The sequence below is a fragment of the Cyprinodon tularosa genome, unplaced genomic scaffold (genome assembly GCF_016077235.1).
Source record: "Cyprinodon tularosa strain WSP-4 unplaced genomic scaffold, ASM1607723v1 ctg677, whole genome shotgun sequence".
NCBI classification, from domain to species: Eukaryota; Metazoa; Chordata; class Actinopteri; order Cyprinodontiformes; family Cyprinodontidae; genus Cyprinodon; species Cyprinodon tularosa.
Window position 1 is genome coordinate 189,432 of NW_024039426.1, and position 26,566 is coordinate 215,997.

At 35.8% G+C, this 26,566-nt stretch overlaps 1 protein-coding gene and 1 long non-coding RNA gene across 2 annotated transcripts in view; one reads left to right on the top strand and one right to left on the bottom strand.

The window, feature by feature from the left end:
- Positions 1 to 975: 975 nt before the first annotated feature.
- Positions 976 to 26,566, bottom strand: part of nphp4 (nephronophthisis 4) — a 259,600-nt gene continuing 234,009 nt past the window's right edge. Inside the window, exons 21-29 of the mRNA XM_038267561.1 lie at positions 23,531 to 23,720; positions 22,913 to 22,996; positions 19,131 to 19,287; positions 18,723 to 18,799; positions 18,400 to 18,485; positions 15,188 to 15,359; positions 10,664 to 10,843; positions 7,723 to 7,866; positions 976 to 2,145 (exon numbers count right to left, since the gene is read on the bottom strand). Of these exons, the coding sequence (XP_038123489.1) occupies positions 2,005 to 2,145; positions 7,723 to 7,866; positions 10,664 to 10,843; positions 15,188 to 15,359; positions 18,400 to 18,485; positions 18,723 to 18,799; positions 19,131 to 19,287; positions 22,913 to 22,996; positions 23,531 to 23,720 (1,231 nt within the window). The 3' untranslated portion in view covers positions 976 to 2,004. The remainder of the gene's footprint in view (positions 2,146 to 7,722; positions 7,867 to 10,663; positions 10,844 to 15,187; positions 15,360 to 18,399; positions 18,486 to 18,722; positions 18,800 to 19,130; positions 19,288 to 22,912; positions 22,997 to 23,530; positions 23,721 to 26,566) is intronic.
- LOC119771521 lies at positions 10,195 to 12,759 on the top strand. The gene is made up of 3 exons (XR_005279153.1): positions 10,195 to 10,335; positions 10,673 to 10,854; positions 12,685 to 12,759. It is a non-coding gene; the product is annotated as an uncharacterized LOC119771521 (long non-coding RNA).

Sequence of the window (26,566 nt, forward strand, 5' to 3'; positions counted from 1 at the left end):
ACCTGAAAAAGGGAAGAACTTGACATAGAGCTCAAGTCCAACCACAAGGTAGTCAAGCATAAACACAGCTTAGACTATAACAGTGTTTGATCTTTCATAGAAAGACAAAATGTGGTCAATAGGTAGCAAAATTTGTGGATTACTGGAATATAACATTTTAACCTTGATTGGCCGCGAAAAGTAACTAGCAAGACAGAAACTCAATAATCCAGTTTTTTTTCAATTAGTGCACCAATAATATCAATTGCAGTTTTCCATGCGGACGCTCTTATGGAATTAAATCAGACTCAGAGGTTCCTGTTTTCACTTTACTGAAACGTTTAGCATTAAGTCAGAGGTAAAAGCATGGGAGAACATAAAGAGTTTTTTTCCTTATATATATCAGGAAGTGCCTGAGCTACAATACTTTCAGCAGATTGCAGGAAGCAAAATGGAGCAAAGTTTTATCCTTTAGTTTCTAACTGGAGCTGGATATGGAAATGTTGAAAAGCATTTGAAGACCAAATGGTTGAAGTAAGGATAGAGTTCTGTTTTCATAATACATTAACACACAATAAAAGTACTTATCACTGACAAAAAAATGCTAACGACAGTGTTACAAATAAAGGCCATGAATAGTATAGTGGTTTAATAATATTATTAAAATTTACAGATCATATATGAAACCTAAAATTCTGATAATTGATTCTCTTGCTCCAAAAAGAGGGAAAAGAATCAGTTTGAAAGTTGTGCTTTTAGTTTATAAAATGTGTACAAGGAGCACTTAGTTATTCAGACACATATTTTTCCATTTGCTTCGTGCTTCTTTAATAATTAATAACTGAGAATCTTTTGTGGCGTTTGTACAGTTAAGGTTAGATTTAAATCATTTTAGAAACCAGTGAAGATGGAAAAAATGTGCAATAGGCGAAGTTGTTTAAAAGTCATATTTGCTTTTTATTGTGCTTTAATTTGAACATTTTTGTTCAGAATCTGAACCTTTTATTTTTGTGAAAAGGGATTATGCAAGAAATGATTCACCCATCATGAACAAAAGGAATCAATTGATGAGCAGCATTAAGATTTTAGCTGCCGATAAGCAAACCTGGCCAGTGCAGTGACATCTTCACAGATAAAGTGAGTCAAACTTTGTCTATTTGCACGTTGAAATTAAAGATCTAAAGACAATAAGGCCTTTATAGGATGAACCAGGCTTAGTGACTATCTTTGTTTTATTTGTCTCTGCTGCTGTGCTGAGGCTTATTTTGCTGCCTGCATTCTAATGAGACTGAAAGCGAGCAGGGGAGGGAGAGCAGGGGGAGTAGGAGGAAGGATTGTGTAACTCAGAGTTATATAACACAATATGCATGGCCTTCTCTCTCTCTGTCTCCAAGCTCCTCAAACAGGGAAACACAGAGTGCAGCAAGCAGCAGGAGAGCGTGGAGGGCTTAAAAGGGTGCTTGTGTTAATGAGGGCACTGTGTAGAGATGTGCGCCTCGCTAAATAAAATCATACCTCATTACAGCTGGGCTCCTAATAACGACGGTGATGAGAGTAAGTTGTTTAGAAGGTGGGGAGACGTGAAGGTTGAGAGTTTAGATGAAAACCCAGCCATCAGGTGATGTCTGCTTTCACCCTGATATTCCAATCTGGATGGTTTGTACCGTCAAGCATTTCCTGGACATTATTCTGTGGACAGCTCAGCCTTGGCAGCTTGATTAAATCGGAACGTCGGTGTTATCTGATGAGTCAAAAAAACAAGCCTACATATTCCTTTAATCACTCTTTTTTTTTTGTTATTAATTTCTACAAACTTTCAAATTTGCGTGTGCTCTAATCTTTTATTGTGAAAAAAATGCGGCTGTAAAAAAAAAATTAATTCAATAAGCAATCAATACTTTTATTTAGCTTATTTACAAAATACAAAACTACAAGCTTCATACAAAGAAATAATGAAAAACAAATGCTTTTATAAAATGCTGGGATTTATATTGCTCCATCACAGCAGCATTTACATACAGATGCTCAAGAATAGTTGACTTTTACGCAGAAAGTCTCCTCGGTTTTCTCCTCCAAGTTATTGACGTAAACCAGGATCTCCGCCGAGCCTGGACTCTGGGTGGGAGCAAACCGTAAACCGATGGGGTAACTTTCTCCTCCTCCAACCTGGACACAGTAAAAATAGCAAACATATTCTCTTCACCGTTCCAATAAAAGCTTAGTATTAATACTTTTTTACATGTATACAATATGCAAAAAGGGATGTACCAAACGACAATTGCATGTTGGATAAACCATTATTTACTGCACTTTACAGCTACTTTTAAATATGCCAAATAGTCCTTATTTTTTATTAACTTATCCATAGACTTACAGATAATATTACTACAACCTTACATCCAGTTCGTCATCAACCCTATAAACATCTTTCTTATTTTGGGCTTTATTTTTGGAATTGCTTTTACTGGTTATTGTTTAAGAACAACACAGAAACCACAGAGGCTCAATCCCGGCACATCAACACAGACTTAAAGGCTGTTACCCAATAAAACAACAGAAACCCTCTGTTCAAAAACAAGCATGAAAGAATCACGGCCGACTCCAGAGACATACTTATAATCTTCTTTCGGTGTCAAAGGAAAACCTTGACCAATTCAGCAATAACTGTTTGTAGAAGTTGATGCTTTAAATCTCAAACTACTGAGAGGGCAACAGATAGAAAAACATGGAAAGTGCCGTTGAATCTTTTATTATAATTTAGCAGTACAGAGGATTGAAATAGGTGGTTGGTTTAGAGCAATAGGAATCATCTGTCAAGCACGGTGGTGGCATCACTATGCTGAGGTTTTGTTTTGCTGTTGGTACTGTTGTAAATAAACCTATATACAGTAAGGCTTATATTGACAAAGAAAGTATCTTCTGTTGCTCAGAGTAACTGGAATATTGCAATGGGTGTTTTAACAAGACTCTGAATAATGGATACAGCAGAACATAGAGCTTCTAGAACAGCCCTACTACAATGCTACAGAGGATGTTTGGGAAATCTGGGTTCACATTATGAAACCAAACAATTTCCATAAATGATGCAGTATCTGCCATAAAGAGAAAGGCTGGTTTCTAGCCAGAATCAAACCAGAAAAAAAGCCACAATTTATTAAACCATGTGAAAAACAGTCATTATGAGAGAAAAAAGAGAAAAATCATTTCAAGTCAATGTATACAATTACAGCATTAATATGATGTCAACTTCAGACACAACAATGTAAGATTTTGATTGCTTAAGGCACACTGTGAACTTTGCGACCTAAAGAATCGACGCATATCAGTTACTTTAAATGATTCCTCAGGCCAAAATACGGCGCTTGACACCATCAATGCTACGAGAGGGGCTCTCCTCTTAATTTACCGCCTATGTAACTTGGGAGATGATGTACCGTCACTGGCCAGGTCATGTGACCTGGACGAACGTACCGTTTTATGGCCGCAGGCTCTTATAAAGTCATAGAGCTTAGGCTTTTGCTCTACTATATTTCCACCTGCTCGACTACTGGTCATGGCTGACGCAAGGAAAAGAGGCTTAAAAGAGAACACGTGAAAGGGGTCGTACGTGAGGAAAAACAAAAGTCGATCATGTAAAGGAGTTAGTTCATTGGTGTAGGCTGAAAGAAGAAGCCGAATGCAAAACCAATTCTCTTTCTTCAGCTTTATTATTACACTGGGATGTTAACAATTGGTTGAGCAGCCCGGTCCAGCTTGCCCCGGCGGTGCTCTCTGGAAAGCAGTAGCGTTTGCTTGTAGTATACCGTCGTATGTTTTTAAATATTTTCGATGTTTAGTAGGAGAAAAATACGATCAGAGAAAGACAACTCCACAGCCTGGATGTGTTAATCTCAGGCATTCTGTGCAAAAGACTGATTCCTACTTTTCATGAAACAAAACCAATAGAACATGGTAGTGATAATTTTTAAGCCCATGATACTGCTTTGTTGATTTTTTTTTTTTTTTTTTTTTTTTGTCATTGGCGGAGCGGCTGTTTTTACATGTGTAGAGCTAGCAGGCGTGCCCAAAGTTGGTCCTCGAGGGCTGCTGTCCTGCAGGATTTTGAATTTTCCCTGCTTCAGCACAGCTGATTTTGATTTTGCAGTTCAGCAAAAGCCTGTTAATCAGCAGTCATTAAAATCTGCTGTGCAAGAAACCTCTAAAGACACACAAGGCTGGCCGGTATAGGTACCAGATCTGCTCGGGGCCCTGCCCCTTCTCATGACGTAATCATATGGCAACTCCACTTGGACAAACTGTATTGCACCCGTTTCTTAAGAATCAGATCTCTTACGGAGTCTAAACATATTATTACCCATATTTGCTATTATTTTACATTTCATCGGCTATCTAAATTAGCCGAAAGTAGAAAATAATCCTTCTCAGTCTTGAAGGCAAGTAGGCTACTGCATTCTAAGACAGACTGAGCTCTGCCATTTAACAAGGTGACACAAAAAGTCTCAGTTTATTTTTATTCTTTTTATTAGGATCTATGGGCAGGGAAGGACAAATAAAACATTGTGAAAATGACTTTTGTAGAGATTTTAGACAAAGGAAACAACATTTATTCTACTTGTACAAAACGAACGGTTGTTGTTGACACCCTTTATATCATGGTCTTGCAGTTACTTTGTTCACCTTAAACATATTTTGTCAGTTTTGCTGTCCATCAGGTAAAACTTCATCAGTCTTTAGATACAGCGACGGGTAGATCTGGTACCTACACCAGTTGACTGTGTCTTTACTTTTGCAACAGCGCTGTGACACTAGCGCCCCTAGTTGCCAAGAGTTACACAGCGTGCCTTTAGGTAAGAAAAAGAATGATTTTTTTTTTTAGGAACATGTATTTGTATTTGTTTGATTTATGAGCTTTTCTTGTATTACAAGGCATTTTAGATGGTTACAAACATCTTTTTCTTTCTTTTGAATTATTACAGAGGTGTTTTTACTTTATTTCTGTATAGTATAATGACTCAAGTTTTGAGTCCTTAGCTGTGAATTCATTCATGCTGGGGAAAAAAACAAGACAAAAGGCACAAACTGGTCAGAATGCAAAGGTTGTATATCATGTAATAAAATGAGACTTTCTGTTTGACTGATACAGTCACACCTAACAGCTCTCAGATGCAGCTCAGCCCTCCTGACATTTACATAGATCTCAGCTAGTGTTTCTGTACAGTCATTACATCATCAGTCATTATAGCCATTATTTTGGGTTAAAACTAGAAAATATGTTTTGAGTTAGAAACAAACAGCTTAACTGTTTTCCTGTAAGCAAAGAAATGCTCCTACCTATTTCCAAATGCCATCTCTGAAAGGAGAAACAAAATAGTCTTTCTCATTCGTTATAACTTTCTGATATGGTTCTCCTTCTCACCCTTTTTCTATAAATTACCAGTTTCTCCAGGAAGCCTGCAATTTTCATTATTCTCTCTAATTAAAGGGAGAAAGTGCTGATGTTTTTGTTGTCAAGGCTTACAGCCTCCAAGGCAATAATTTGATGGTTTTGTTTGTATTCTCTTGGTATTTTTATCAGACATTATCTGTTTTTTTTTCAGTAACCGCATAAAATAAATAATCCAGTTGTGAACAATTTAGAGATTTTTTTCCCCCCGAAAACCTTCCAGTATCATTTATTGACTTATTTTTTTCTGAAGTTGTTCTGATACTGGGAAGACAGTAACATCAGACGGAGATTTTCTTCTTTGTTTAATGCAACAGGGACAGCAGATCCTTTATGAGATACCTGGAGATTTAGAGGCAAGGAGGGAAAAACAGAGGCAGCTTCCCACTCTGCCCACCTCATTTATAATGATGCACCATCTTCAGGCCAAACACAGCAAGACTCCTTAAATGTTTATGTGCCAACTGGCTCCTATTGCGTCTCACATATTGCATTTGTCTTGCTTCTTTACTATTCTGTCACACCAAAGTAAATGAAAAGGAAATGACGGCAGCAAGTAAAATGTTTATTTCAATAAGGGAATGAATCAGCAGGAGAAGCTGCAGCTGACCACAGGACAACAGAGCATCATAAAGACCTGCTTCATAATATTTCTCTCAATCTTGTCGGAAAAACAAACAAGCAAACTACTTGTCACAGCTGAGGACTGAACAATGAATGTTTCAAAATCAATCCATTCTTATTTAGTACCAAAACTTATACATATATGCAGCAAATGTTATTGGTATAACTGGAAAATATGTAAAATAGTGATTAAAATAAGTTAGTTTTGATACCGTAACATAATTTATTGGAGAAAAAACTTTGAGTTCACTAATGGAAAGATGGTTGTTGCTTATTAAAGGAAATTTCTAGTGGACTCCGTAATGGTATCCCTACCCATATCCAAAATTTTTTAGACTTTTAGACTTTAGACAGATTTTATTTGTCATTTTGTTAACACAAGTGTAAAACAAAAAGAAAATACAGCATCTCTTTAAAACATACTTTACATTTGAAGTAGCTCAATACCCAGAAACTTTTAGATATTCCTTGTTTCTATGGGGTATAATTTAATGTGACACACAGGCCAATTTTCTGACCCACCCTATCTTATATAAAAATTAACATAAAAGATCACCCAAGCGACATAGATATGAGGTGATATCTGTGAACAATTTAAAAATAGCACCAAAAAAGAGAAGCTCACCCTAACATATACATATCAAAACTAAAATAATGTAAAATCCAGACAAAAATCAAAGGTGTTCCTGGAATAATGCACAGAGAGAAGGAACGCACGGGAACTAAAAGGAAGACTGCAAGAGATGGTTATAGAATGGGTCACCTAAACTAGAATGACGAGATGCAATTTACATGCAAACTTGTTAGAGACTGACCCCAAGGAAATATATTTTTATGACTTACCACCACCTGCAACAATTTTGAAAACACTGGGCACCCTATTACTGTAGATTGCGTTCCATAAAAAAAGTATTTGTAATAACAGGAGGTTTTAGATAAAAGTCTTGTGGCGTTTTATATGAAACTAATAAAGGCTCATTTTAAATAAGCTAAGGAAAAAACAAATATGACCAACTTAACAAAAATGGTTCATCAGACACAAAAAACACCTTCTTTTTTAGCCATCCTAGCTACCAGACCTAAGTCCTACGCCAACTGCTGCAATAAAATATACACATATATATAGGCTGTATACACAGATTTTCTTTGGGTGACATTAGTTGTGGATGGTGCAATTTTGTATCTATAAATGCTCTATAGCTTTAAATAAATCATTATTTTTTGATAATCAATTTGTTGATTGAAACATGTGTTTTAATTGTATTCATTTTGTAAATAGACGTGATACAGCATCAGTGGTGTTGAGGGAGAGAAGGATCATAATACTGCACATGTAGCAATTGCTGGCTAAAGCTCCAATAAAGCATCCCTTTTAGCTTCTCTGCAGCTCAGTCTTTGTTGCATTTCATATCAATAAAGAATTTGTCACAAACTTAATAGCTATTCTACATCGACTTCTGCTGGAACAAGGATTGATGTTTCACTTTTAGGAGTTCATGTCATGGACCGTCAACAATGCTGAAATTATTCCCAGCATGTTAACAAGATTAATCCTTTAATCTAGAGAAACTATCTGTGGAAGGCAGCTGATGAGCTTTGGTCAAGGCTTTAATCAAACTATTGATTCCAGTGTTAATGAAGCGCAGAGAAGTGTAATGCCTCCCGTCTTATCTCACCTGGAACTTATCCTCTCTGAACTGGAGCAGGTCGGGATGGTCGGAGCGGAGCAGAAATGTCCGTGTGCTGGTGTAAGGGTTGGTGTAAGTGATTTTTTTGGAGCTGCCACGCCCATTACCAACTGGAACGGACACTTCGAATGCCTGCAAACACCCACGTACACATCAGTTTATGTCACACTCACTGGTCACTAAATTTCATAGTGAAACATGGTTACAGTATAGAATCGCATCGAGATTAAAAACAAAGAGCAGTAGTCCCTGTTGTTTGAATTATTCAAAATATATAAGAAAATATTACATTCCTTATTAAAGATTTTAGATTCATAAGAAGCAGCTGTAGTAACAACACCAACCACGTTTCACATACTGTCTCATGGGAGATGAAAAAAAAGGCAAATATTTATTCTAAAATCAGCAGAGAAACGAACAAGAATCTGGAGCAGGAAGTCTGTAAAATCAGTCATATCAGTCTCTGCAGATGAGAATGTTTAAATATGTACAGGTATAGCTAATAAATTGATATTAATACAAAAAAATAAAGAAATAAATTATTTATTTTTTCACTCATTTGATAAATATAAACTCTTACCTTATGTCTTAATGTAATATCAATTACAAATAGTACAATATTTAAAGACTAACTCTTCATTCCTATAATCTGAACTGAATCATTTCTAAAGGTGTACCTTTAAATAGACCCTCAGTGTGGGTCATTAGGATAAAATATATTTTTATTTTTATTGAAATCTAAGATGTTTGAGGACCAGAGGGAAGTTACAACAGTCAAGGATGATTTGAAGTCCCATGTCAGTTCCTGGAGTTGATGCATTGTGTCTTTTAAAATCCACAGTCAAAGCAGCCATATCTGATTAAGCTTCATTGGTCTATAAAGATTATAACGACTCACACTTTATTTTGCAGCAGGACTCTGCTCTAACTGGAATCACACTAATAAATGCTGGTTTGATGACCATGACCGTACTGTGCCTTTCCAGAACCAAAATCAATAGAATATTGTGAAGGGGAACAAAAACACCAAAACGAACAATTCAGATGAACTCATAGCTGCCATTAAATCAGCAGAGGCCTCCATTACTCCACAGCAGAACCAGGGTAATTACCTCTATGCCATATTGATGCATTAAGTCATGGGGAAAAAAAAGCCAACAAACATTTGAAAGAATAGAAATGGACACAGTTTTCAGAAAAATGATTTCTGTTCATATATGTGCGAGAAATTGACTTTTGGTTTTTCATTATCGGCCATTATCCTGAAAATTTAAAAAAAGGGCCATAACATGTGAATGAGCCAGTGCAAATAGTTTCAGGGTAATCCCTTTTGCTTTTAAGCCCCCCAAAAGCTCCAAATTTGTGATAAAAATTCATTTTAAAAAATCCCAGTTGGATATAATTTTTTCATATATATATTTTACTTTTTAAGCAGTTCTGTAAAGGCCAAATTATACTCTATTAAACGGTATTACTATTGAATGAGTGTTTGACCCATATATGAAATATCCTTTGTTCGAGCCTAAGGTGCTAAGAAGTGCTCACAAAGTGAAATTCAATAAGGAAGATGGTGCAAAATGTATTAATGACTTGGATGAGAAATGTATAATCTGTTGATTTTTCATGATCTATGGCCAATAGTCTGCAAACTGATGATTGATGATATAAAACAATTACTGTCACTTTTTCCTAATTTCTATTGCAGACCTATATATATATATATATATATATATATATATATATATATATATATATATATATATATATATATATATATATATATATATATATACTGTATATATATATATATATATATATATATATATATATATACACATTAGAATTCAAAACAGCTAACACACCACAGGGTTTATTTACACTAAAACTTGATATTCAAAAATTATAATTTTGTTCAAATTTAATAATAAGAAGTATGGCAGCTTAGTCAGATATATCTTATCTAGTTTGGTTTTAAAAACTTCTCTCTCTGTATCACTATTATAAGACTACTGCCTAAAGAAAAAGAACCAGTGGATCTCCCTTTTCACAATGGCTAACAAATGTGATGCCGATTGTTTTCTTAAAACCTCTCTGGTTGAGGATGAGAGCTTGTCATTATGTCAGACGAGGCGAAGCCCAAAACTGAGGAGGAGCCAAAATAGGTGGAAAACCAAATATTTTCAACTAAATAATTTGTTTTTTTTTGGCCACTTTATTTAACTTGCCTGTCCCCATTAAAAAAAAGCATAGCCTCCATATCAAATAAGATTTATTTTCTTATGGATTACATTTTGAACCAAAAATAAGTTCAGATTGCGCCACAGAACAAACAGCCTCCAAGCAGAAATATCAGCTGTTGAAGCCGGAGCCACCAGTCAAAAGAAAAGGGGGAGCAAAGCTGGTAAATATCAAATCAGTTCCAATAAAGCAAACAGATGAGCGGACTGGGAGGGTTTTGGGGTTAGGGCTACAAACATCAACATTTCAACATTAAGCCTTTCCTTTAAAGTTAACCTCTTAACATCCACCTCATTTTGGGTAATCCTGACATATTTTGCATACCAAATGCAAAAGGAAATAACTTAGGAACTGCAAAATTGGGTGAGTGGAACACGAATCAAGCTGCATCAGTTCAAACATGACTCAAAGTTAATAATAAGTCAAATTAACCATAACTATGTTTAAATCTGTGTTTAAGTGTCAGAGAGACAGAACCTTCCTCATTTCTAGAATTTACTTAAGATGTTTTATTTAACATTTGTTGGAGGTTATTTCATGGGATATGTTCTGTAGTATTTATTATACATGTAGTTAAACTGCATCATCCAACATATTTAACAATGTCCGAGTCATTTCTTAAAACTTGTAAATGTAAAAAAAAGCCAACATATGATTTATTTTCTAAAATTCGAGAGAAACGGCCTCCTACCTTTGACAGTACAGGACGGTGGACATTGAGACACAGCAGCCAGGCAGCGACCAGCCGCTGCTGCTCCATGTCTACAGCGTTCACATACAGGAAGCGGCTGCCGGCCTGCCATGGTTGGACTCTTAGTTGGAGCTCCTGCACAGCTGCAGGAGGCAAAACAAACACACCGGCTGGGTCCACCTACAAAAGAGGTAAGGGCGGTAAAGGTTGATTGGATCTGGCAGCAAGGTGATAAGATGCTGTTGATTAGGTTATGAGAATGGGGACGACACAATAAAGGTAAGCAGAGCCATTGAACAAGTGACAGAAAGAGTGCGACAGAACAGAAAAGAAGGGGTTAGAAAGAGACAGGGCTAATAAGACAGGGAGTTTAAGAGTCAGAGGGAAATAAAGAAGGTGCCCAGCCCATTGAAAGAAGGGGAGAGAAAAGTAAGATGTGGAAAAAGCAAAGTGAAGGGAACAGACAATGAAACGAGAGAAAGCAGAGGCGGAAAAGTGACATACACAAGGATGTGAGATTGAGCTTTACTGTGCAGCTCTTTTTCAATCTGCTCAGAGAAAAGCAAAGCTATTCTCTGAAGCTGAGCTTTATCCTGTTTTGTAAGACTCCTTCAGTGCATTCCACAGTCAGCCAAACCTGCTGAGAGCCAGATCAAAGCTGCCACTGATGCATACGGTGAACTCTTTGAAAAATACATCTGTCACTTTCTCAGGCGGTACCCTATTTCTACAGGGTAAACATGTTTAGGTCGTACAGTGAGCACGCAGGGAAAACTGTGACAGTCCATCATCCCCTTCTTTGAATATGGGTGAGCATTATGAAATAACTCTGAGTGAGAAGCCCTGTCTGTCTGCTGTAGTTCTCAGATACAAATAAGAAGTGATCTGAAAAAAATAAAGGGCTATATGCTGTGCATGGAGCACATTTCCCTGTATTCAGATAACTGTGGCTAATTTTTTTGTGGTGGAACATGATCTAACATCATCGCAAAAGGCAGACAACCCTAAATTTAAATGACATTAAAAAAGACACATGCTGTCAGAACACACTTTATTCTTGATAATGACTTGAATAAGAACCTGGGGGTTATTGCGAAGGAGAATGCTGTTATCCCCCTGCTTCATGCTGCTATGAGCTGCTGGAAGGACAATTAGCAGAAAATCATTTCTGGATGTGTACTGGGAAAAAGCTTTAATTTTGAAAGAAGATAGTAAAGCTTTCAGCTTTTTATTTGAATATCAAGGCTCGAATTGTTTGGTTTCAGCTAGCTTTGCCCAATTAACTTAAAAGTACAAAACAGTCAGAAAAATTCAGACTCATTGAAATTTTTTTTACGCTTTTGTTTTTCTTTGACAATACATCCAAGCACAAATGCATACAAAATATCTTGACAGAGTTGCTTAAATGGTCAGGTGGCAGAAAGGACTCGATGCTTTGTTTTCCAAGTTCAAATATCATATTTTCTGTAATTAAAATTCCTTAAATTCCGCTACCTTAACTGGTTCTGTACTGCCCTTGAAACAATGAATTAAAAACTACTTACTGGAACTAATAAATGTAGGCATTCTGTTTAGTTTTAGGTGGCTGAGTTTCTGCTTTTCATAAGAACTGCAGAATGGAGCAGAGACATTGCAGTTCTTACATTAACCAAATTGAAAGAGTTGGATTTAAAAATTTGTAGATATTCTGTTTTCCAAGTTTTGGGATAAACAGTAATGTGAAAAGTTGATCCATTATGTTACAGTGGTGCAAACCTGGAAACAAATGTGTAGTTAAAGAAAAAGACCATTAACTAAGCATCAGATATTACATATACAAGGCTATGGACTGTTAAAAACTGTTAATATCTTATATAGAAAAATCTTTTTTCTGTAGCTGAGCAAGGAGTCTGAAGCTAAGAGCAGGTTCTAGCTGAACCAAGAAGACCAAAGTTTTGAAGAAAACTCTAACGTGGAGAACATCATGGCAGTTTATGGGAATAATGTCCTATGAATTTTTAATCATTGTCACAAATTTTCAGAAGCCAGCAAGGAGGAAGATCGCCAGAAAAAAAAAAAAAAACATGTATAAGGAGATACGGAAATGTTTATTAAGGTAAAAAAATAAGAAAATATTGTTCACTTAAATTTTCAAATCCTCTACATTTTTTTTGTTCTTAAGGACGTGTTTTAGTTATAATTTTATTATTACCTGGGGGGACCATTGCCTCTTACCTCCATTTACTGTGTAAATAATTATCATTTGCTTTGTAAATAACAGCCTAACACAAAAGTTATGACAGCTTAAAAAATAAATAAAACTGGGTTTTGATAAACTGCTGTGACGTTTTTAAGATTGCTTGTTTTAGACAATAGATATCAGCTTTGGTCTATGACCTTCTCAGACTAGCTATTAGCTTTAGCCTTAGGAAACAATTTATGTAAGTTTATAATAAAGAAGCAAGAATTACTCTTATCTACAGCAGATACAGAACATCACTATGATTTAACTTTAACATAATTTATGACATGTATGTAACTTCTTATCCTCCCTTGTCATCTATTATAACTTACAATGTTTGATTTTGTGTGACTGAATTCTATTTAATCCCATTTAACTATTTGTCCCAAAAGGACCCTTCAATGACACGGTGAGGCAAGTACATTCTAGAAACATAAAAAAGGGTAAAAATGTTACACATTTTTCTATTTTGCTAAACAATTGTTTACTAAATATGTTCAGATGAGCAGATGAAGAAGTTATAAACAAAATGTTTTTAGTCTAAGGGGTCCAATGGATAACAGTTTCTGACAGAGGGTTCTCAGTGGTCACTTAATTTCAAAATATTTAATTAAATCCCCGTTTTGTCCAATTAAATGTCATAAAACAGAGAAAGAAAAAAAACTTCCCCAATTTGGAAACTCTATCTAGAGTGAATAGGAGCCATAAAAACAATATATTTGGAATGTGGCCGACCAAAATTCATCCAGAAGGTCTCATCATAAACCATAACTGTAAATTAGAGCTGACATATAAGACTGATTTGACAGATAGCTTAAACATGTCAAAGGCAACAAATTAAGCTCCAAGTATCATACAGCTGCTAACAATAAGCAACATGATCATCTATATAACTGCTGCCGTCTAAGGTAGCAGTGTCAGATATTATTTATATAGCAGCTCACATTCTGGCAACAAAACATGAGTGTGATGTATATTAAGGTTAAAAGCGTACTTAATAAATATTCAGAGCATACTTCTGCAGGACACTGAAAAGAACCTTAATAAAATACAAGACGATCTACAGAATTGGCATTAAATAATATACTGATGACATTCTCTGACCAGATGTTAGGCTGAGGCCACTGATCCAGGAGTAGAAGATCTTTTTCTCTCTTTTTTGAGATTTTTACGGCACTAGTGGATTTGAACCCGGGTCACAAGCCTCGAGGACTAAGGCCTCTGTCGGTTGTGCACGCTAAACATGCCCTAAAGATGGTATTTTGACTGAATTTAGAATATTTTATAAAACGTCCTCCTCTTTTGGCGATACCTTAAAGTAAAAAAAAGGAACGAAAAATATGCATCAGATTTGTTTTCTGTAAAAGTCTAAATCAGCAAAAGGTGCAACAGTAAAAATAGCTAGAGAAAAATCTGAGCTAAGCAACAATAGGAAAGCTAATCTGACCAAAGAAAGTACCTTCATTTTATGATTCAATTTTCAACCTCCATTTGCTTCGATACAGAAAATGTCCGCAGGAATATTTATGGTCCAACGCATTTATGCAGAGCGGGCTAATGCTAAAGGTGTTAAAAATAGCTTAAAAAAATGTCACCATCATACGTCCATGGCTATATTGACCCAAAAGAGGAAACTACTCCTAAATAAAGCTGTCCCGTGTGACTTTCCTCAATCTCTCAAGTACACACAGGATTACACCATCGCTCATGAATAGTTCATGTTTGTTCATGGCAGAAAAGCTTGTTATGGAGGGATTTTGTCGCCGAATATACCAGCCTTTCATACCAGTTTACACATTTACACACTAATAAAGCTACAGAATTGAGAGTAGCAGCCTTTTTTTTACAGCAGTCATGTTCTGAAGTCAATTCAGCTCCGACCCCCGACTTTCAGCTGTCTGTAAACAGATTTAGCAACTCTGTAATGTTAATGTACGCATGAAATTACTACTCCCCGGCTTGCTATGCATCCATTTATCTGGTATATATTAACATTAATCAATATTAATAACCGCGGGCTGACAGTGCATTTGCATGCATCTATATTTACCCCCAAAACTGGGATCAAATCACCACCCATGTTAAAGTAAAAGCCTTTATCACTGTGAAATATACACATATTTAAATTAAGATATAAGTTTTAGAGCAAAACCCTGTAACAGATGGTAGAATCATGACTTCCCTTGTACCTGTTAACAATCTAAAGAATATTGATATAAGCATTTTTTTCTAAAATGGAAGAGCATCGGGTAAATTTAAAGCACAGAAGCTTAACTTATTTATTACTGATTAAAAGGCAGTACCTCAATTTCACTGGGGTGTGATGAGAAACATTTGATCTTGCGAACAGCCTGTTTTCCCCTCAGAACCAGTGATTGACAGCTTCTCTGGCCAGTCACACAGCTGACGTCCACCCGCTCCAGAAAATGGACATAAACCTGCCAGATCTGAGAAGGCGCTGCCATCCACTTATCACTGTCAACGAGAACAAAAAAAAAAAACTACAGTCAAGAACAATTCAGCTAAGGCTCCCTGGAGATACAGCGGGTGCAGCGTGGGGTTGGAAATCACAAGAGCTGATACACGGCTCTGCAAGTATTTTAATAAGTACAAACATCACAGCCTTCATCACCATCATCCATTCAGAGCTGAGATGAAGGAGAACAGAGTCTCAGAAGCCGTAGCCGACTGTGAGAGTGGGAGGCAGCATAGTCACCTACTCAGTTCTGCTCTGAGACAACAGCAATCAGGAAGCCTTTGGGGATTTTTCCAATGAAATTAAGGCGGCCTGAGCTTTCGAGGGCTCATGAAACATCAGTAACATTTGGATCTTCTGATGAGGTGCAGTCGGTGAACTGTTGTGCACACTGCATTCGTTATTTCACGCTTTCCCTAGATTTTCTCTAATGTTTAAGGATTTTTTCCCTCAGAAATCAGAGCTCCTTAAAACATCGAAATCACATCCTGATATCTAATGCTGATGGCTAAATGTATCAAAAATTAACTTTAACCGACATGTTAAAATGCTACAATGTACAGCTTTGATGAAAAGAAGAAAAGCACTTAGTTTAAGTAGTAGCTTTTTATCATTGGTGTTTCAAGGGATTTATACTTCTTGGCACTATTTTCCCTTTTTCCGAACAAAGTCACTGTGGCAGATGATGAAGCTGGCATGAGAAGCGTGCACCTGCCATTAGAACCAACTTGGGGTTCCATGTCTTACTCAAGGACACTCCTGCATATGGAAAGGAGATGCTGGGGATTTGACCACCAGCCACAAAGCCTGCTTCACCAGCTGAGCCACACTTACAGAGGAGAATAAAAACTGTCTGCAGTGAGCAGTACTAGTAGCTAATGTTTAAAATGTAAAAATAACTTATCTATTTCCGTAAATATATCACATTCAAAGAAAGATAATCTATGTGCATTTACTAAATTATGGGTTAAGGATTAATACAGTTTGATTCAACGGAAACTAAACTAAACTGAGAAGAAATGCAGTTTTTCAGGGTAAAAGTCTTATTTATGTCAAAAACATAAATAAAAAGTTTGTTTTTATGGAATGAAAGGAAGAACATTTTGAGTTTGCTTTTCACCAAAAGCTGTGCAGGTTACATATGAAAGGAGTCAAAGAAGGTGAACACTAACTTCTATGAATGTACCATCAAAAATAAAATAAAAAACATGCTAGGTAGCAATATTTTGTGGGTGTTTTATTTATTTTCAACAGCTGATAGAGAAGTTGGTAAATTAGATTGGGCAGATGCTCACCTTCCTGCAGGACAAGAACGCAAAACATTCGGCCAGTGATACGATACAGTTGGTTTATATCGAACCTTAGATGAAAAAGAATGCCGCTGTCAAATGGAAATACCTATATGAACTCAAGGATGTGTGGCAAGAATTGCATGCAATAGTTTTCAGAGTTTGTATTGTAAACGTGTAATTATTTAATTAAAAATATTTTTACAAGTTGAAGTGGATTCTAAAGTGAGAAATGTTCAAAGATACCAAGAGCCTGATCTATTGAAATTCTTAATGAAGGGCTCTTAATTGTTTGTTCAAATGAGAAAGAAAAACAATAATCAATTGTGATCTACTGAGATTGCATGAGCAGTTAATATTCGTGCTGACCAGGGGATTTTAAAGAGAATTTTAGAGTTATGTATTTCAGTTATCAACTTGTAAGAATGGAGTCTAGGACATCCTTGTACATCCTAAAGACAGTCGCTATGGAGGATTTTTCCAGCCAAATATCAAGTGCACCCATTTTCAATCTGAGAGCAGGATTTCCTTTGCTTCCGCCCAAAACTTATAATGCTTCCATTCAAAACTTCTGTTTTCTGTCTAAACTAGTTTCTTCTCCATAAAAATCTTTGTTTCTGCTCTCAGATCTAATTCTTCTTTGCAGATATATTTTCTCCTCCTGTTAACTGTTAACTTCCTTCTCCTCACTCGAGTCAGAGATTCGCTCGCAAACCTGTTGGCTCTGCCTGGGGATTTTTTTCACTCCTCAGACTGGACTTGGATCGTCGCCTAGCAACCTTTCCAGCCAATAGAATGTCAGCCTCAGAAAGGGTTCGCTTGTTTTTCTCTACAGTTAACATGTTAGTGCTCTAGCAGTTCTCCTGTATCCTGAAGAAAACAATTTAAAAACTAAACAGGAAATAAAACTTTTTTGTATTTACTTTTACTAATGATCATCATTCCAAATTCATAACTTGAACAAGAAAGACAGGTGAAAGCAGCTCCTGCATATGATGCATTCATTGCCATACAGCTGAGTAAATAGAAGCAACTAGATAGCAACATAAAGAGAGAAGATCTTCATTTCTGAATATATTAACACTTCTTAACAACCTTCATATCCATCAGGACTGCAGCCAATTACATACATTTTGGTATCCTTTTAGAAGACAAATTTGTTGCAAGATACTTTTACACTTGATCTGATGACTTTGATTAAAAGTAAGCAAAGCATAAATGAGTCAAAGGCAATGCAACACTCCCACTGGCTTCCACATCTTAAAAGAAACTGGCAGTGCTGGACAGCACACCAAGAAAAATACTCTGGGAGATGACCCTACTTTACCTCCAGTGATATGCAAGACTGATCCATCCAGTTATGAGAAAAAACACTGCTGCCAAGTGCTTTTCCATACAGGCCAGCCTCTAATTCAGACTAAAGCTCATAGATGGATGGTATGACTTTACTACTCTCATTGCTGACCATCCAGATACGCTGAAATACTAAGGATTCTCTCGCTCCTTAATGTCAATGCACCTACATGCTTTCCTTTCGCCAAAACATCTGCAAACATTTTTGAGTGCGAACGGCCTGTTTCACCTTCTTTCATGATGTTCAGTGTCGACTAAATAATGAATCCTAAAAGTCTGAAACAGGTCACCTTCCTGTTCTTAGTTTAAACCTGTGTTAACATTTAATTAATCCAAAATGGACAATCCTTCAGGCTATGTTTGTGTTTACTTTGAAGAGTCTACAAACGATACATACGTGAATATCATCACAAAGAACATCTTTATCTGTGGACTAGGACTCCCTGGTACTTTCAAGTACACATCCTGAGGCTCTCCTGGAACCTAAACACAAATAGAAATAGAGAGACATGTTAAACTGGAGGCGTAAACTGATTAAGAGAGCAATGACAAGTTTGTCTCATCTGATGCATGATCTCAAGGTAGAAACATGGTTAAAATGCAAGCCTGGGGTATAAAAAAAAAATCTATTTATATTCAATCACCAGTGTTGAAATCTGCAAAGGCTACTGAGGGATTCTTATAGTCAGAGGAGAAAGATGCAGGAAAATGATGCCTCACCAGCATCCTCGTCTGGCAGATGATATTAGGGTCACTGCAGCGAACAGAAATATGAGTCCAGAAATTTGGGTCCTCAGCTGGTTGACACACAAACAAGAAAATCAAAGCATTTTTTTTTTATCTTAACAAGAGAGACTAGTGTTAGAGGGAATATTTAACCATTTATAGGAGAATTTTCTATTGATTACAGTAGATTATATAGATAGATGTTTAATTTGCTCATTTTCATCTCATCATTTAGCCCTCCAGATGTAAAATACATTAAATTTAATGGCTCAGAATGAAACAAAAACACATTTATCTCAAGTAGATCTACCACACATCTAGTCAGTGCAGCTAAAAGGTGCTATCGGCTTTGGTTCAGATAGTGATAAATGGCAGGGGGGTGTGTAGGACAACACGGACAACCTGTTGGGTCCTGCCACGGCGGCAGGCGGATGGCCTTCTTGAGGAAAGAAAGTTCAGGATGGTAAAGTCGGAAAGTCTGGTCCACGACGTGGGGTGTTGGCTGCACATTCACTTGGCAGATGGCCATCGGCTTTCCATCTTCTGCTCTAAATGTAACCTGTGGGAGGAAACATGATATGTCAGCGGTATGCACGGCATGCTTGAGTTAAACGGAATTTTCTTTATGGAAGTGAGTGACTTCTTGCTGTGCTGCGCACAAAGATGGTGGGTGGCTCTAAAAAAGGTTAAGACAGGATAAGCTTCTTGCTTTAAGGATAAACAATATATTAGCATTGTTGTATTTTTAATATCCTGTCACACTAAGACATATATTAATAATAGGCCGTGATGTTAAGGTGTTCCCTGCACCTCCGTGTGCTGTTTAAAACTGCCCTCATGTCATTGCAAACCAAACTCAGATTAATTGTTTATTACATTTCTGTAGACGAGAACAAATCATTTATATCTTCAAAAGCTTTTCAGTGCATCCATAAGGAGACAACAGCTTCAAAAATATGTGTACATAAATCATGGTTTTGTGGTGAGCAACATAGGTTTGCTATTGATGCATTGTAACATTTGTGTGGAAAATGGCACACCCCAGATTCTGTGCATGAGGCTTATATAGGGCTTGTAATTGAGTACAGTAGCAAACTTAGTCAGTGAAACCAGTTTGGACCAGCAACAGAAATAATTGGCTTCAAGACCACAGAGTTCTTTACTTTACCTGAATATTATCTCATTATTTATGAGTTTCTACGAGACCCTTTAACAAACTGGGCCTCTTTAGATGTTTAGAACAGAATCCTTTCCAATTCCTTACTTTTATTTATTACCATACAGATTATTACATCTATTTCCTAAAGAAGTCAACTCATAACAGTGATAAATTATTAAAACGGCAACACGCTGAGAATCTTTGCCTCTCCATATGTGCTACCATAACATAATAAGCATGATGTACACTAGAATACAAATTAGCTGCTATCTGATTATCTAAAATCTCCAATGGCCATCGGAGAAGCTTTGAAGACAGCTGCAGAGCGGCCAGCATCATGAGCATTAATCAGGATGTGTCAAATAAAGACTATTTTATGTTTGTTTTTTAAAGAGATTACAAGTTTTATGAGAACTTTAAATATGATTAACTTCTTCCTTTGTATTCTGCAAAAATGCAACTTTTGAACACAAAAATAAACACATTAATAATATAAAGATAGTTGATTGTTTCATAAAATACAAAAAAAATCCAGAAACAATAACAAGGCAAATAGTTTTTTTCCACAGCCCCGTAGCATCATATCTAATGAGTGCAACATTGTTTGAAGTTAAATCGGGGTAGAAAGAGATAAAAAAGCAATAATATCGATTTCTTCAACTCTAACTGGAGTGTGTTGTATTTTTCCTCAGCACTTTGAGTTGCTAAACTATATTCAAACAAAAGCAACCCTGAACAAAGTGTCATAATGCATTTGATTCTTACTGTATGACTCAATCCATCAAGGTCAGTTCAACCTTTCTCCAGAGTCACTTAAAGCTTTTTTTTGCAGTTAAATGTAGGCTAGACTTGGATGTTTACTTGCAGAGTTTTCATGGTTTCTGAAACCTTAAATTGACCTTTTTTTTTCCCTTTACCTCAGATCCTAATTAAATTACAAACTGATGAGACAACAATCTGGAAAGGAGATCCTTTGATAACCTTCTCTCCCTTTCAGAAGATCAATTAGGTGAATTTACAGAGCTAAGGAGCTTCTTAGAGGAGCTGATGGATCCTAAAGTGGGATTCCACTTAAGAGGCTTTCAGAAACCTTATTGAAAGTTGCATCACCGGTGAAGAAGACAGGTGGGAAAAAAAAGTTAACTGCCTCTAAAATACTTACAGAGGACTTCAAAAAACTAAAATTCTTAAATTCAACTCATGCTTCTTTCTTTATATTTATGTAGCTTAAGTATAAAATAAATATATCCTTCATAGTGAAAATAGGACGACTAATGGGTAAACTTATCCTGTCTTGTAAGTTAACCTCCAACAATTTGCTCACTGAAAGCGGAGCATCTGTTCGGACTGTGGATGTTCTTTGCAGCCACATGCTGACCTGCAGTTGTGACCTAAATCTTGCTGTGGTGATGTATGCTGACTGACAGTGGAGCCAAAGCTGGCACACTGACAGCTCTGCTGTTGAGACTTGTCAGTTTTAGCGGGATACAGATTTTATCCAGACCTGACCTCTCTGACCTGTTGACATATTTTTTTCTATTATTTTTTTTTAATCATTCTTATTTTTGCTCAGAGCTGCATTTCTTACCGACGCAGAAAATACACAAAATGAAGTTTGTGAAGGGCAAATATTTGGCAGACTGGCAGATATTCATCAGCCTGTGTAAATATGATGACTTCAAACTACTGCAAATGAACATCAGGAGGAACACGTTGTAACGCAGGTTGGTGAGGGATCTTAGAGATGCTGTTTGTAGAAGATCAAAGCTCAAGTCTGCAGATATTTTGCCCATTTCTGTGTTTGTAAAGAATCAGGAGAAACATGTCAACATTTTGTTAACAGCTGCGGCAGAAAACACAGCGGATTTAAACTCTTATGGCTAACAGTGACAAGTTTACATTCTTCTCTCTATTCTTTGAACATTTAAAATATTCACAGTTGCAGAACAGCTTACTTTGTGGGTTATTTAAAAAGGTTCCCTTGTTTTTATATCCCTTAAATAAACACTGATTTTAATTGATTTTATTAGGATTTTTGAGGGTAAGAAATAAAATGGCACATAATTGTAATGTGACAGAAAAGGTATGATTTAGAAATGCAGATACATGCATGGAGCATGTAAATTCAGCTGACTTCAATACCCCAAAATAAAAATCAGTGCAACCAATGCTTTAAAAGTCACCAAAAATGAATCAACCTGAGACTATTTTATTAAATCTAGCTCTTTTATAAAAGTGTCAAAGGTTATTAATGCACAGTTTGCTGCAGAAAACATTCTGAATTTCTGTTATTATTTGTAAGGCATTCTGATACCTCATGCATAATTTTCCTTCTATTTTACGATTATGCTGTACTTTGGTATCGGTTAATCAGATAAAATCTAAATAAAATACATTAGAATTGTTGCTTTGATGTGACAAAATTTGCAATTATCCAAGTGGTAGAAATATCTTTGCAAGGCACTTTAACCACAGCGAAATTTATATAGGAATAATTCACACTTAAGAGTAGCTACATTTACTGGACAGAAACTAGGGAATTTATTTTTAACACAATCAAACTTATCTGTATTGGCTAATTAGTTGTCAGTTGGCACTTCAAACTTTATATGATTTGTCTTTGGGGTCCTGATTGTGTATATTTGGAGGAAAGGGAGGAGACTGCATCCCAGCACTCCTCAGGGAGATGGCTTTGTGTGCATGCAAGAGGAAACAGTTGGGGAAGGAGCATAAGGCTAACCCTAATAACACTTCATATCCAGACTTTATTCTGCAGCTTGAGTTTAGACGCCTTTATTATACTGTACTTTGTTGTTTCCAACCCTTATGTAACATAAAGGTATATAGTTTCTCTTTTCGGCTTAAAAAGCTTTTTTTTCTAAGATTAAAGGGTTTGGATAAAAGGCTTTCCATAACAAAAAAACAAATGCACATTGCAGATAATGAGGCAAATATCTGCAGATGGAGATAAAAATGATGAAGGAGCCAAAGAATATAGTACGGGGCGTAATGGGACACTGTGTACCTTGATAATTTTGGCATTAATAATGTTGGACGGATTCTTCTTGGCCATCTGGGAACTTTTGCTTGTAGGCAGAAAACTCGGCCCCTGTAAGCATTTGATAAAACAATTAATTGTTATCAAAAATGAACATCTACATATAAGCAAGGATGTATACAATACAATAGTTAGACAGACAGCAAGATAACTGGAAATGATGAAAAAAATAGCAAAGGAGTTGAGGGTTGAAGCCATAAATTATCCATGAGGATTGACACCTCTCTGAACCATTTGTGTGACAAGAAATAAAATAAACAACACAGCTTCTTTTAAATAAAGCAGCTGTGATTAAGAAACTCTGAGATGTGGTGGGATTTTTCCTGAAGTCTTTTTCTGACTCTACATTTTTATATTTAATAAGATGTTAATATATTTGAATCAGTTTGATAAAAATAAAAAAATGCAGTTCCTTTGAGTTTTCTCAAGTGACGGCAGAACAGTCGGGGGTCTCCATTTTATGCAGTAAAAGAAACAAAAGGATATAAAAAAAACTATTTCAAACTTAGATTTAAGATTAAACCAAAATATTAAGAATGGAGTGAAACAAATGGTATCAAAGTCACTTTCTGATCTGGCATTTACCTGGACAGCTATGGTGTGGTTGCATAGGAAGCTCTGGTACTTCAGGGGAATGTGGACACTTTCTTTGGGTCGGACATAAACCTTTGGACCCGGAGCTCCTTCTTCCATGTGAAACATGTTCTCCTCCAGTGGCGTAGTGGTCTTCGTAAGGCCTTTGAAGTAACGCCACTCCTCTGTGTCAGTGATGACACTGGATGAAAAGATCACAGGAAGAAATGTGATCAAAGAAACATTTACATATTTTTTTAAAACCATTCTAGAAATGTGACTTGGTACATAATAAGTTTACATATGCGTGCATATATATATATATATATATATATATATATATATATATATATATATATATATATATATATATATATATATATATATATATACAGTATATATATATAATGCTGTGAGACATTGCTTGCAGTAAGTCAGAGATAAATTGATTTATGTTCCTTTAAATTGACCAAGCAGATGAGAGGGATGGGCAGGAACATCGGATTCATCTTCAGAATATCCCTTGTTTAAAAAGCCAAATTAAAGATAAAAAATAAAGAAAATAAATCTTATACATATAAAATAAACAAAAAAAGTACTAAAGGGGACATCTCACACTTTGAAGCAAATATTTGGATTTTTTTTTTTTTTTTGCATGAATCAGTTAAACATTGATAGGAAAATTGACATTTAAGAGAAACACTCAGGATGACCTGGCATCAAGGAGCCAATAATGTCTAAAGTTTAGCAGGTTAGACTTATTTGTGCTTTACTTTTTTGCCTCTTAAACAAGCTGTAGTGGGGAGTAAGCCTAATGCTGAATATTAAACAGAAAATCTAACCATCCTTAAATGATTCTACCACAAGTCAACACCTTTGAAAAATATCTGAAAATAGCCTTTGCTTAGTAAATATAGTAAAATTCTCTTTTTTTGGATTAGAAATAAAACAACCCTAATCCGATGGAAGCTAATAAAACACCAAATAGAAAATGTGAAAATAAGTGTCTGAGATAATTAACATAGAACTAGGTATGTATTAAAAACTAGTTAATACTGAACACTTAAAAAAAGAAATAGTTTAAAAGTTTTGCAAAATGACGAACAGTGCTGCAAACAACGTTTAAATAACTAAGATTTCAAAGTTCGTCAAATCAGACCGTTGACAAAAATTGATAATTATTTTTACTAATAATGCAAAGCCTTTCAAAAAATTGCAAATTTACCTCCTATTTGTAAAATTTGAGTAAATAAAAAAATCTCTCCTTGCTAAACAATTTTAGTTTTAATATTTAAAAAGCAATGATAAGCATCTAGCAACATTTATTCAGAAGCAGAAATGCTCACAGCCACTCATTTAATTTTGTGAAAAAAAAGAAAGACATATCTTTATTCAAAATTTTTCTTTTCTAAGAAACTGGAAAAGAAGAGTTGGCAAAATTGAAAAAGACTCGGAAACAGGAGTCAACAAGTCCGAAAAATTGAGCAAAAGTCCAGTTGCCTCCAATTTCAGGCTTTTTGTTGTGATTGTCTACAAAATGGAATTAGAATATTGTTATATTCTGGATCTACAGATTTACAAAACTATGAAACTCAGATGACTGATGACTTAAAGTGCAATGTTATGTCTTTAGTTTGTTATTGAGCAGGAAAGATTGAATAGAATAAGGGTTTTTTGTTCATTATTTATTACTGCATAGCAAATTTGGATGTTTAGGAAAAAAAGAACAATCAAACCTTCACTATTCATGATAGAAAACTATATATATATAGTTAAAGCAGCTGCTTCAAATGGCAACGTATATCTTGATACTGATGCCTAAATACAAATATTGTAGACTTTACTTTTAGAATTAATAGATTCCTTTTTAATCACAAATTGCTTCAGGTTAAAAACAATATAATTTTGCCAACATTTCCATTTTAAGAAGACATTTGTGTATGTTTATAAAACAAGCTAAACTCTGTATGGGTTTGCATTCATATCAAAGTAAAAACATTTTTTTCCTCTCCCACTAAAGAAAGGCATAAATTCTATTCACTCATATTTTTTGTGAGTATTTGTGTTTTTTTTTATTGAATGGGTTTTATTTATTTTCTCCCCTAAAATTTTCGATTGCCAAGAATATGATATAAATGAAACCAAACTTATAAGTTGTATACCTACAGTACGTGCAAACTTTGTGGAACTAACACAGAACAGCCTGCCCATTATGAAACATAGATATGGCAGCATCATGGCATGTCATTACTTTGTTTTACCTCAACAGAAATCAATAAAAACATTCCCTAAAATACTTCTAGCTACTGCTGCAGCGAAAGGTATTTCTACAGAGTAATATGTTGGGAGGGTAGAAAATGTGAAAACATTCTACACATTTATTTTTTGTATTTATTATCTGAAAGCAGCAAACTTAGAGAATAAAGTCTAATGTTCCTCTCACTTCACAAATATAAACTACTTTGTGTTGCTCTACCTAATTAAATCCTAACAGAGAAACTGAAGTTTGTGTTTGCACTATCTTAATGTAAAAAGCAGCAGATTTAACAGAATGACTCTCATCCTTTTTATCATACATAATCTCCTGAAATGAAGGTAATGAACCATTTCATACGCTGTTAAATTACCAACTTGAGAGGCTTGATGAAATTTACAGCTTTCTATTTATATAGGAGTGAAGAACATCATAAACCAGCGGCTTCTCCGTGGCTGACGGGAGCTGGTGCTCCGTGTCAGAAGACGACTTCTAAGCAGCTGTCCCCTGGTTCGAGTCTCAACTCCTGGCATTTAACTCCATGCCTCTCCCTTCCTTCTATGCTCCCCTAGTCAAGCTATTGATAAAAAAGGCTGCTAGTTTCATAACAACTTAAAAAATAAACACCATCTGAAGTCTAACCGGTGTACTGTCATGGGTAAAAATTCCAACAAACCCCTGAACCAAGAAGCTACACATTGGTGTGGGTTAACATGGTGACGGCGGGTATGAAAAAAAGGTGTAAAGAGGTCAAAAAAAGGCCCCGATTTTCTCCCCTTATAAAAGGATTTCAA